The sequence below is a fragment of the Diadema antillarum genome, unplaced genomic scaffold, assembly GCF_040938485.1.
Source record: "Diadema antillarum isolate AM-2024a unplaced genomic scaffold, OU_Dant_1.0 scf00000007, whole genome shotgun sequence".
NCBI classification, from domain to species: Eukaryota; Metazoa; Echinodermata; class Echinoidea; order Diadematoida; family Diadematidae; genus Diadema; species Diadema antillarum.
In genome coordinates, this window is record NW_027270896.1 from 1106487 (window position 1) to 1119536 (window position 13050).

A 13050-nucleotide genomic window follows, 5' to 3' on the forward strand; every position below is an offset into this window, starting at 1 on the left:
TAGGGTGTCAGATTTCTGTGCAGCGAGGAAACTCTACCTGCGATGATTGTTCCATTTTTCCACTGCTGCTGGTTGCACAAATATTGGGTTGCTCTTGTCGCTCAAGAAGGGAGACACCCTGGATCCATTACACCCTCCTCTTTGCTGCGCACTGCTTGCCAATTTTCGCCATTTGCTGCAGCCAATTGACTACCCACTCACATGTGACCGTACACTCCACAACACTCTCACCTGTGCCTATCAGGTACCTATCACGGGTACGAATGAGCATAGTTCTGCTTGACAGATATCTTTAAGAAACCCATTTCCCTTTGGATTCGTACCGGCCTGATGCTGCCATATAAAGACTTCATGGCAAACATTTGCATCTCACAGACAGAAAGCGTGGTCAACGCTTATCTGTTGTTAATTACTCAAAATAGCGATGCAAAACTGCAATAAGTAATCACAGGCTTTAATCAAGGGGAAAGAGAACATGCAATGTAGATACATCGAAAGTCAGACTACATCGGCACAAGTGCCAAGTTCTGCATGGGAGTAGATACAACTTGTAAAAGAAGTAGAGATCACTACACAGGTTGTATGAGAATACCTGCAGTCAGTGAACAGGGTGTCTGGAGCAACCCTTATGGAATATCATTACAGCAAAGCCACGACGCCTTCTAACAAGTATTCTTGGAGGTAATGCTGCGTGCTTGACCACTTTGCATCTACTCTAATCAATTTTATTAGATGGGAAAGTCTTGTTGATCCATCATTCTAATTACCTCGTGCTAAAACTGACAAGTTTGCTTCGCGCTTTATCCCGTCCTTCCTTCAACCTCAACAGAGGGGTAAATTTTGTCAGTATCAATTAGCTCTGCTCCACTAACCTACATAGCCTAATACCAGGACTTGTGCGCCAGCATCCCGTTTTGCATGCCGAGCGGCAATGTAGTTGCAGCTTCCAATCCTGTAGAATCAAGCAACTGATTAGGATGCTTTTAGCAACAGGTATGACTGATGCCTTGCTTGACGTGATGGGTGCCCCTCGCTCTCCCTCTCTCTCCTTCATTCCACGACAGAGCTTGACAAGTGTTGTGCCTGCCAGGTACCAAACTCTTAACCAAAAAAGCACGAAGAAGAAGAAAAAAAAAAGCAAGACGAAGAAGAGAAAGAAAGAAATGCTGCCTAAATAGAGTCAGCTAGAGGATGGATAGATGGATGACACCAAATCCTACTCAAAAATTCTTCGGAGATCAGCAGTTGTTGATTGTAAACTTCAATATTATTCTCCTTTCGAGGTGTCACTTTGCATTACGTTGCATAAATTGCCCCAGAACTAGCCCCGGTAAAAGGGTAATGTATGATTGATACCGAAGCTGAGGAGTTATAGACCCACAAGAAATATGCCAGTTTCCCGTCCTGCAAGACCAAAGATGTCAGAATGAGTTGTGTGGGGGTTTCCAGTCTCTCCGATAGATAACAACTGTGGAAAGAATGCCCAGTGGCTGGATTGTAATGGAATAAAATCTAGCTCACGAGGCAGTTGTTTTTATCATGCGAGTAGTATCTTCCCAATGATCGAGCCTGTCTGCTTTCTGTTCATCTGACTGCCTGCTTGTCTTTACTCTGTATTACATGTGGAAAGTCTATGATGGAGATTTCAAAATCTTGTAGGAAACAAAAACAAAAACAAAAAACCCCTACCAGATATGAAAGTACCTACATGTTGCAATTAAAATAATGATAAAAAACTGCACTGCATTTTATAATTCCTCTAGGTAACTTTTAAGGCCAGTAAGACTGCACAAGGGACTAAAAATGCAGGACTTTCACATCCCAATACCTCTTCACTGTGCTCAATTAGAGCCATTTCTTTGATTTATAGTTCTCCTGAAGAGCAGACATACACACTTTGAGCGTACGGAAAAAAAAAAGTGGTTACCAAAGTACCAACAGAAAGATCAATACATCTTGAATGACGAGTAAACATGTAAATAAAACACAACATTTAGTCCAGCATTAAAGTGAAAGTATCTGGCATAATCCAATTATCATCTATATAGGATGTTTTAGCGGTGCATTAAAAGCGTGTGTTCTTGTCCACTCAATTTTCACTGTGCAATACGAGAGCGTATTGAACGAAACGCATCACGCCAAAGAATTAATTCCCCAAAGGCAACCGCTGTTAATGGCTGCGCAATAATACACTTTATTTTCTCTTGTCTATTGCGTGAGCGCTTGCTCCTATACATGCGTGCGTGAACTCTTTTTACACTAACAAGCACGCAGACATCTTGCTACATAGTGACATAGCGTAAGCAAGTGCAAGTCGCTCCTTCACAGTGCAGAGTGGACTTCAAAGCCTAGAAGTACGGTACTTTTTTAAAGTTTATGCCCTCTCTAGACAATCATTATAGATGATAATCATCATATTGGATGGCTTTACTTCATGGAATACCAGTACTGGGAATATTGCACTCGTTAGGGCCAATATTCCCTAGTATCCCATTCATTGCCATCCAATACGATAGAAATGTAACATCACTACTATATGCTATGCACATTGATCAAAGCATATCACAAGGCCAATAGATTATCATCATAGATTGTGTTTGAGAGGATCAGAATGACATCATCATCCCACCTTACATTATCTCACCTGATATAACTTGAAAAAAAAGTTATTTTAAACCTAATTGCGAACTCAGAAAACCACTTACATAATTCATCATTTTGTGACATGACAATATTACCTTGTAATGCACAGTAAGCAAATAATCAACATTGGTGAAGGTGATGGGACAAACTATCACTTCCGAGGCGATCTGGATGTAGCTATCTTACCGAAGCACAGCTGAGGAAAGATAGCGTACACATTCAGATCGCCGAGGAAGTGATAGTTTGTCTCATTGCCTGAAACTAAAAGTTGATTATTTGCTTTATATTCCACATCTAGGTTTTTAGATATTCCCATTTTTTTCCCACATCTGAAACCATTTTAGCCGTCTTAGGATATTCTCAGGGCTTAGGCTACATAGTTTACTTTAGACGTGTGCACGTAGATGACAAAACAACGAATTTGCTCCGCGCTCCGCGCCCCGCGTGTGGCACCAAAATAAAAGTGCGTTGCACTGTGGTCTATCACTTGACCCAGGTCAAATGATGGACCACAGTGCAACGCACTTTTATTTCGCGCGTACTCAAAATTGTAAGTTATATCACGCGTTAGGACTGTGTGGACTAAGAGATCAGCGAAACAAAATGACTATCATCATAGAGTGTAACAAACTTTTCTTCTCAAGTGATGTGATGGGCAAAACTACGCTTTATCACGTGATCAGCTCTTGACCAATCCTATAGCAAGATTCTTAGTATGTGGAATGTAATAGAGTATATTATCATCATAGTAGCTCCGCAATATAAATGTCCTTTATTAGTATCATTATTATTACACACTATGCATAGAGAGAGAGAACTTCCCAGAAGCCTGGAACTGTGAAACAACACAAGGTGATGCTTGTCACATTGTATCTTGCTGACTTGCAACAATTCACTCACTAGCAGACTTTTGTATGTGACCTCTAACAACCTTTTCATAAGCCTCGTTTTAACCGAGCCTTTCAAACCAAAGTTACTGCGACAATGTCTGGGCAATCTTTTTTTTTTTTTTTACCCTGCCTGTTAAAAAGGTCCCACAAAATATTGCTTGCATGTTGTCACGGCAACTTTTGCAAATTCTACCCAAGCCAGCCAGGGTAATTACCGCAACATTACCCTGAACAACACTTATGTTAAAACGCTCTCATAGTAACATTCCTTTGACACACTCAACACGTAAGCACAATAGAACAAAACAGAAAAGGTCTGTTAAAACAGGGCTATATAATAGTAAAAGGTCTCTGCAACGGTGTTTTGTGCACTGGCAGTACTATGAATTAGTTTTGCGTACATAATGACAAATTCTGACTTCCAGAAGGCAGACCTGATATAATCCCATATGCATGCAAATTTCTACATCCATAGAGTTACATGAAAAAAACAAAAACATGAAAGTAATATACAAGAAACTGATATTTTGGTTGTCAAATCATAACAAACATGCGCACACATACACATAAACACGCACACACAGAGGAAAATGTCTTTTGAGGCATTACATTTGAGGTTAAGGGTGTCTGTCTGTCAGTTTAATAAAAAGGATACTATTGCTTGTAGAACTCCAGTTGGGACCGTTTGATGCGGCTGGCATTGATGGCCGTTGCTCTCACCAGTCCCGGCAGCACGCGATAGTCCACGATGGCTCCATCAAAGAGTGGTCCGAAAAAAGGCACCTGTGTGTTGGGGACAGATTGGGCAAACAATGAAGACTTCATCACATTTAGCTCTCTCATTGTTCATCATTTAACAGTAAAGTCACTGAAGACAGTAAGTTTGATTTACTGTTTAGAATCAAACATGTGACAATACCCCCGTTGTAAATTTAGCATATGAGTAATCAAAAACTTGTTTCTTTCCTTTATTTCTTTTTCTCCTTTATGCTCTGTGAGGAATTTTTTTTTTTGTGCCCTTTGAGTACTCAAACAGAAATTTGGTATTTCCAATACCCAATATTACTTTCCATATTATTATTTTAATCATTATCACCATTATCATTAGCACGATGATGATGATGATTATCATTATCACAATCATCATTATCATTATTGCTATTATTGTTGTTGTCGTCATCATCATCATCATCATTATTACCATGAAAGGGACAAAAAAGATATACCTGGCAGCCCAGACATTAAATCTTTAGGCATTTCTGCTTAAAAAAGACATCTGTCTGATAAAACATGATTTATTTACCATCAATTACCATTCCCATTTCATCTACCATTTTTATTTTTCATCTTTCATTTTGTCTTAAATACATCTCTTGAGTTAATGCAAATACAGCATACATTGATAGATTATGGACTGCAATAAGAAATGGATTGATACTTTTAAGGGCGTAGAAGTAACATTTATAACCAAGAATGAATTAATGTTATTTGTTTTTATTGGTATCAGTAATTCCACACTGACCCCGCGTTCACATTAGACCCCGAGTCGCGAGGATAGTCACCAGAGATCTTATCTTTTTTTACAACTGACTGTCCACACTGCTATCTCATCTGTCCCCGAGCTGTGGGGGCATTTGGGCTTGGAGCGAGCTCTGCCACTTGAAACCAGGCATAGCGCATGCGCACATTTCATGAATACAGCTGGACGCCATCAATTTCGCCCCAAGGTCACTCTCCCCTCCGAATCTTGTCCCCGTACCCGACTTGCTTCGAGGGGACGAGGGGACAAGTCCCAGCGAACGTTTACATTATGGTTTTTGAGGAGCGTCGCGGGGACTAATGTGAACGCAGGAAGAAGTGCTTTACTTTTTGAAAGAAAGGAAATTTATGACTGTAAATTAAGAAAAATGATACCCCATTTTTATTTATGTGCAAATAGCTTTAGGGAATATCATAACAATGAAAAATTTATTGCAAGAAATAATTATAAGCTGCATGTGTTTCACAAGAAATAGTGTCTGCTTTTACATTTGTTCTCTTGATAAAGTAATGTTATGATGTTATTAGTCATGACAGTTCATAGCTTGTTTTTTAAAGTGTTTTTGTTTCAAATAGAAGTATTGAGACGTATATTTGTTTCAATGAACATTGTAAGCATTTTATAAATATCCCAGTAGTGGGGGAAAATTATTTACCTTCAAGCAACACATAATTATAAACCATATAAAACAGATAGTTTATCAATTCTTCATATCTAACAACAGAGTAAACAAATCATAGATTAAAATTTTGGAAGTATTCACAAGTACAAATGATAACAAACAGAAATGGAAAAAACAAACAAACAAACAAACAGGAAGACATATTTAGGGAAGGCAAACTTACAATCATGGCATATAATGAGAGTAGGAGTAATAGGGTACAAGTCTAAAGTGCCTAAGTAGCATCCCCCTTACTGCAGACACACAGATGCATACATATAACATAGACCCCCTTTACAGTGCGGGGCTGGGCCGAGCCGCGGCTGAGCCGCGGCTGAGCCCAGCCTCAATTGCGGGGCCAAGCCCCCCAATTTTGTCTGTTTACACTGCCGGGCTCGGCCTCGTTTTTAATTCAAACCTTTCAATATTTTGTCGTAGTGGCGCTCTGCTTGTAAACAAACGCAATTTGGTATAGTCTGGTTTTCAGACCCTTTGCCAACTGGATTCCGTGGCAACGAAGTCGCCGTTCGGGCAAAGGTCTTTGCCGAAGGAAAAATCCTTTGCAGGACAAAACCACCTTAAACTATACTAGTTTTCGATGTTGAGGGGGTTAATATCGTGAATAGCGAAATAGTAAGGGCAGAGGGTCTGGAAGCCAGACTAAAATTGGCCGTGCATTTGGCCCAGTTTGCGTTTACACTAAGAAGAGGCAAAACACGAAGCGGCCAAGACCACCTCCAGAGCGTGGCCAAATGCGCGGCCAATTTTGGCCCCGCATTTGGCCTTTTGGGCGTTTGCACTGAAATGAAGGCGGGCTTGGCAGCGGCCGAGCCTCGCACTGTAAAGGGGGTCATACACACCCACACCAGTTACAATCTTTCAAAATGTCGCTAAAAGAAACCAGCATTCAGATCCCAATGATACGGGATCAAGGTGCTGGACAGGGAGGCAGTATTTTTGCTCGAATGGATGAGATGCAAGAGATATTCCATCGAAAGGCACTGGGCACGTTTCAAACTTTCAAGGTCATTCAGTGTGGAAAACAAACAAAAAAAAGAAAAGAAAATAAGAAAAAGAAAACTTTCAATACAGGATTGAAGGTGTATATCATCCAGGGCCCTGTTTTATGAAGAGTTATAATTGATTATAAAGTTGATTTCTATCATAAGTCTATGGCAGCCTGTGTGATAAGAAATTTACAATTGATTGTATCTTTTGATAAAACGGGGCCCAGAGGGATAAGATTGAAGGTATCGCAGTTAAAATGCATGAGTAGGAGGCTCACATATTTCAGAAATGTAGCAATGCAATCCAATATAATACCATGTGCTTAACGAGGTCACCTGGGCAGAATTTATGCCTGCTTTCTTCTATTACTCTGCTTCCTTGAGCCCCCACTCATGCATTCCTATGGTGAAATTGCTATGTTGTCATCCTTTTTCATTGTGATTTGTTATAAAGTTATTACTTATCCTAGTCACTATAAATTCTGAAACTCTGTACTCAGTATATAACCAATTTATAGTTGTTCAAATGTAAAAGTCTAATGTTGCAAAAAGAAAAGAAAAATTCAAAACATCACATCAGGCAACGCATGTTTTGGAGGAGAAGTTTTCTTGTGCATTAAATTTGTTGAAATGGATGCAAGATATTCTCTGAGTATCTTTTGTTTGTTAGTCTAATGTGGAACACTGCGGTATTAAAAGGTACAATACACATCTCATGCAGCTGCCCGTGGCAATGATTAAGTGAAATAAAAAAATAGTCTATATTGATGTTAAAACTTCACAGAGACAAAGATAAAATGGGTAGGTAAATTGAAATATTTCACAGAATCTACACTATAATGTAGAGTAAGCATAACCTAAACAGTGCAAATAATCAAACAAGCACACACACACACACACACACACACACACACACACACACACACACACACACACACACACACACTAAACACATGCCAAAATTACAGATTAAGAAAAAAAAATGTACACCAGCAACAAAAAAGTGGTTTCCTAGAAAATCAACTGATAAGAAAGTAAGGCTATGATTTCCCTCATGGAAGGAGAAGGATGCCAAAGGCACAGTATATCCAGGTTACAAACAAATAAATGTGAAGAAAACACAGGATCTTTCAAGTTGACCAAAGACCAAGCTACTGTAGCTGTAAACAAAACAAAACAAAAAGGGTTGTTGTCAGTTTTCCAGAGCCTGGTTATGAAACATCCTGCTTTTGTAGCACTTTTTCATTCCTTCTTTTTTTTTTGTTTTAGATTCCAGAGAAAAAAAAAAAGATGTAGAAAATACATTTTTATATGTAAGAATAGCAGGAAATCTGTTGCTATTTTAATAGCACCAGTGATGGATGGCGGGTAGCCCCTAACGACCGCCTGTACATTGTTGTGGTGGTGGCTGGGGGGTGAATAACCGGGGAGACGGATGGAGAAGAATCTCCTAATTGCCTCCTCTCTTCCATTTTCCCGCCAATGAATATCTCATGGTGCATAAATGGCGTGATTATTGATACAGTGTTGGTATACACATGACAGCAGATTCCCCTAACAAGTATTAACAAAAACAACCAATAACAAAAAACAAAAAAACAAGCACCTTCAAACCCATTTGCATAATTTTGTTACTTTATTTCCATCTTTGTTTCTTTTCTTCTTTTCTTTTATTAAACCTCCGGAATGTTTTTACTGGGCTGGCCTCCAAACGATAAGTTTGCATAGTTATAAAGTCAATGACCTGGCGGTACTGAAACATGCAAATCCTCAGTATCCCCAGTCGGAGTATTTTAGTGATTTCGCTCCATGTCATTAAATTTAACAGTTAATACACTTACACAGAAATGGAAATCCCTTAATGTGAGCTTTGGGCAATGTCTGTACCTTTATCACACTCCAGACAAGCAAATGAGCGGAATTTTTACCCCTACCTCTACTTTACACTAATCTGACAAGTACTTCCTGCACAATATTCATGTCTTGTGCATGGGTGCATGTGTGTGTGTGTGTGTGTGTGCATTGTGCATGCGTTTGTCCGTGTGTTGGTTGGTGGTTGGATGTGGATGTGTATTTGGCAATACTGATAACTCTTGGGATGATTAGAAGCAACCAGAACAAATGGGATCATAATACATTCAATCCAGAGCTACAGAATGTTTTATTGTGTGTTCACAAAAAAACAAACAAACAAATATTTCTTATGTAATCTATACTCTGTGCCTAATTTTCACAAATTTTCAATGAAATCAATGTCTCACATATATAGATAGAATATCTTGAGTAGATACAATAGAGGATGATGTTGCTGCTACTTATTTCAAGTCATTACTCTAGCTGATATCCACAACACAAAATTTGCAGAAAATACACACAGCTAGTATAAGGCCTGCCACAACAATATTCCCCATTTTTAGAATATCAAAGGCAAAATCCTCGCGGTCAATCTTGTTACGTGGCACGAGCGTCAACGACCTCTGCACCTTTTGAATATTATTTGGTAGTTGATGGCTTTTCACATGTGACGTTGGGATAGAACCCCGACCAAAGAGTGGTCTACCTAGCCCCAAGGCTGGCTACAGTGTGTGAAGCTATAAGATGTTTGCCATTAACCTACTCATCATCCTCTTCTGGGGGCTATCCAGAGTGGCCAGAAAATTTAAAGACAATGATAAAACCAAACTGCTACTATACAAATAGTGAATGGTCACGAGTGCGAGGTGAAAGATAGAGGCGCTCTATTCAACTAGGCGAAGCCAAGTTGAATAGTGCGCCTCATCTTTCACCGGGTGTGAAATCTTGTTCCATTGCACGAGTAAAGACCATACACTATTTGTTTATACAACACCTCGAACGTCAACAGATGTGGTCCACACAGATTCTTGAATTTAGCTCAGAAATGGCAACCATTTTCTGTGAAAGACGAATAAGTAGCCGCAAAGTCACATTCACCGTGTATACGTGCATATGCAAAGCCGATCGGTTGAAGCTGTTTATAATGAGTGACAGACGTACGCGCTTTAGCACGCTTGTAATTGTCGAGCACACATGGAAAATGTTTGTTTATTGTGACATCAGAGCCGTGCGATGGAACAAAAACTTCGAGTCAATAGTGAGTTTAACACGGGAGTCAGCAGAAATGGGCGACGTCAACCATGCGCTATCCATTTTTGTCCAAACAAAATTGCATGGCTGACAGCCATTGCGTGCTATGGAATTTTAAACTAAACTTTACGTGATGGGCAATTGACCAATCGGATAGCTACATTCTTTTTAGGTGTTGTATAAATCCATAGAGTGCAGAACTGGCAACCATCTTGCATGAAAAGAGCATGGTTCGACATTGTATTGTGGCACAGCCCTCAATATAAGCGATCAGTTAAAGTAGTTGTTGACAGTAAAATGAGTGTGTGCGGCAAAGGTACATGTGTATGTTGTGATGTCACAGGCGTACAAAGGTGCAAAAACTACTTGTTGAATATGAGCCTAACATGGGAAGTAAATGTAAACAGTGACGTCGGCCATGTAATATCCAATGTTGCTCGACAAAAATTGCATACTCATTAGCAATGATGTGCAATGGTATTTTTAACCACATGGCGCATGGTGAGCAAACGACCAATCGGAGAGCTAGAATCTTTTTCGGTGTCGTAAAGTTACACACTGCTATTGTGGCAGCCACATTTCAGCTATTGGTGATAACCATCCTAGTGTCAATTCATCCTTGCAACCAAGTGTTAATTGTAAATGCAATAATGATGATAAATTTGGTTTAATTTTTTTGCAAAAATATTACCATTTTCAAAAAGAGATCATTTGGAGGGATTTATTTCATGTATTACCACTCATTTATTGCATCATCAAAATCACTGACACAACAAAATCTTCTTGTATAGAGCACAAAAGTTACTTCCACCCATTTTATTTTTTTTTGAAACCTTCAGTACAGCTCAAAAACAAAAGCAAAAAATACTAGAATATCTGGATTATTGCTTAATAACTTCTTTACTACTTGCCTACCCAAATAAATGTTTTAAAGATCTATTCTGAACAACATTGCTTCAAAATAAAAACAACAACAACTGGGGTTTTAATTTCAATTCAATTCAATTATGGAGCTCCTTTTAAAGGGGCTGTACAGTACTGGTTGAGGCGGGGATTCATGTTTTTTATATTCCTAAGTGAGATAATGAGAAACCTCTTTTGAAATATGAAAGAGCATGTAATTTTAAGAAGGATTCAACGTTTATTTGATGAAAATTGGTTTTCAAATGGCTGAGATATCCAAAAAAGTAATAATAATAAAAGACTACAGACCACAACTTTATTAGGATCTCTTTGTTTCACGTTGTTTTTGGATGTCTCAGCCACTTCAAAACCGATTTTCATCAAATAAACTTTTGATACCCCTTAGAATTGCATGCTCTTTGACATCTCATAGAGTGGTTTCTGAATATCTCGCAAAACGTTAAAAGCTAAATCCTCACCTCGACCAGAACTGTACACACCCTTTAAAAGTGCCATCAGCTTTATTTGGAATAATCCAATTCTACAGGCACTAAGAAAATATGTCATCCAATATGTCGAATTTGACAATCCTTTTGCTCATGACCACATCAGATGTTTCACTCTCATTCAAAATAAGTTGGCTTAACCCATTGAGGACCAGTCCCGAGTATACTCGGACAGAGTCGACATGAAATGCGTGCTGTAGCAAAACTAGCCCGTCCTCGATGGGTTAATTCTTGTCTGACTGCTACCAGTATTTTTTTTCTTTTTATATTTCATGTATTTTGCATTTCCCTCCACCAAAATCTGTAACTGCCCAAAAGTAGGCCTTCCATCTCAGTGGTGGCATGTATGAAAAAAAAAAGAATGCGATAAGTCCTACAAGGTAGCAGTACCCTTTTGTTTCTGGCTTGAATACATGCATTCCTGATAATGCTACCACAACTTGGGCACAGGGCAAAAATGTTCCTTTCTCGTTTGACACTAATGTGACTTGTCCCACTTGATGGACCTAAACAGATGACAAGTAAAGATCGTTGTCTGTTTGTTTGTTTGTTTGTTTTTTGAAAGGTATTCAGAAGGCATTTTCACTGCCAAAGAAATTCTCCTTGCCATACTTGACAAGAACAACCAGCATGGATTCTGGTATGCACTTTAGAAGAGGCATTTTCCACCTGCTATGCAGATAGATTGGACATAGCCTACAATCGTACATGTAAATCTAGCCCACAAGGGATAAACGCAATCAATTCTCACTTGATATGTCTTTTCTGGTTCAATGAAAAAAAGAAAAAGAAAAAAGATGTATATCAGTAGTTCAGAGATAAAAGGGTGAAACTAAAGAGTAGTCTCATTAAATTTTGTTTCTCAAGTAGCATTCCAAGAAATGAGATTGACCGTGAAGTGCGAATCAATCGTATCTTGAAGCAGGAATACTTTCATGCATTAAAATACATTGAATTTCTCACTATTCATCCAGCTCAATGAGCAGTGCATAAGTATCCTGACAATAGTTAAGTGCCAGATTTCCCCAACAACAAATGTATATATTCCCATTGTTTCTAAATTTCTATCTTTTTTTACCCTGATATTATAACCAGATATTAAATGCGGGTGGGAGGGGGGGGGGGGGAGGGTACAGAGATTTATCATGCCTGCCCAAGAAATATCAAATTGTGACAATCCATGGGTAATTAACATCAAACAGAAAAGCACTAGGGGAGTGCAGACCTCTGCAAAGCAGCTCATTTTCACCCATATACACAAATACATCTATATGCTAAAAATGGCCTATTTCCCAGTAATAAAGAATCTTTTCTAGTGTCTCGACCTTAGCTTCCTGCTGTGCATCAAGCATGCACTCCTCAAATATCCGGAGCTTGAATCCCTTCATTTGCTGGCCTAAAACAATTAACAAACATTTTTTTTTTTTTAATCCTGGGTCCAGACGGATGTCCACATCACTTCCAAGATTCATGTTTCAACAATCCACAAAACTGTCACAAAACCTTCACAGGAGAGGTACCAACAAAATCTCTTAAAGATCACAGGGGCGTCCATAGAATAAAGCAAATATTTTTCACGAGTAGGGACGCAATAAGCTGGGAGAACCAAGTTTAACATAGATCTATGTATGTATTTGCAAGCTTTTTTAGTCCAAGAGCACCTCAATGTTGACTCTAACTTTGACAAACACAATACCAAAAGCACAGAATATTTAGTTTCATTTAAGTTAAAATGATACAAATTCAGGTTTACAGAACTGTCACATATATACATCATATGAGGTGATAATGTAAA

At 38.9% G+C, this 13050-nt stretch overlaps 1 protein-coding gene across 1 annotated transcript in view; it reads right to left on the minus strand.

Moving 5' to 3' along the window:
* Window positions 1-13050, minus strand: part of LOC139717422 (ral GTPase-activating protein subunit alpha-1-like) — a 99871-nt gene that overhangs the window by 19308 nt on the left and 67513 nt on the right. Inside the window, exon 40 of the mRNA XM_071628925.1 lies at window positions 4189-4316. Coding sequence (XP_071485026.1) covers window positions 4189-4316 — 128 coding nt within the window. The remainder of the gene's footprint in view (window positions 1-4188; window positions 4317-13050) is intronic.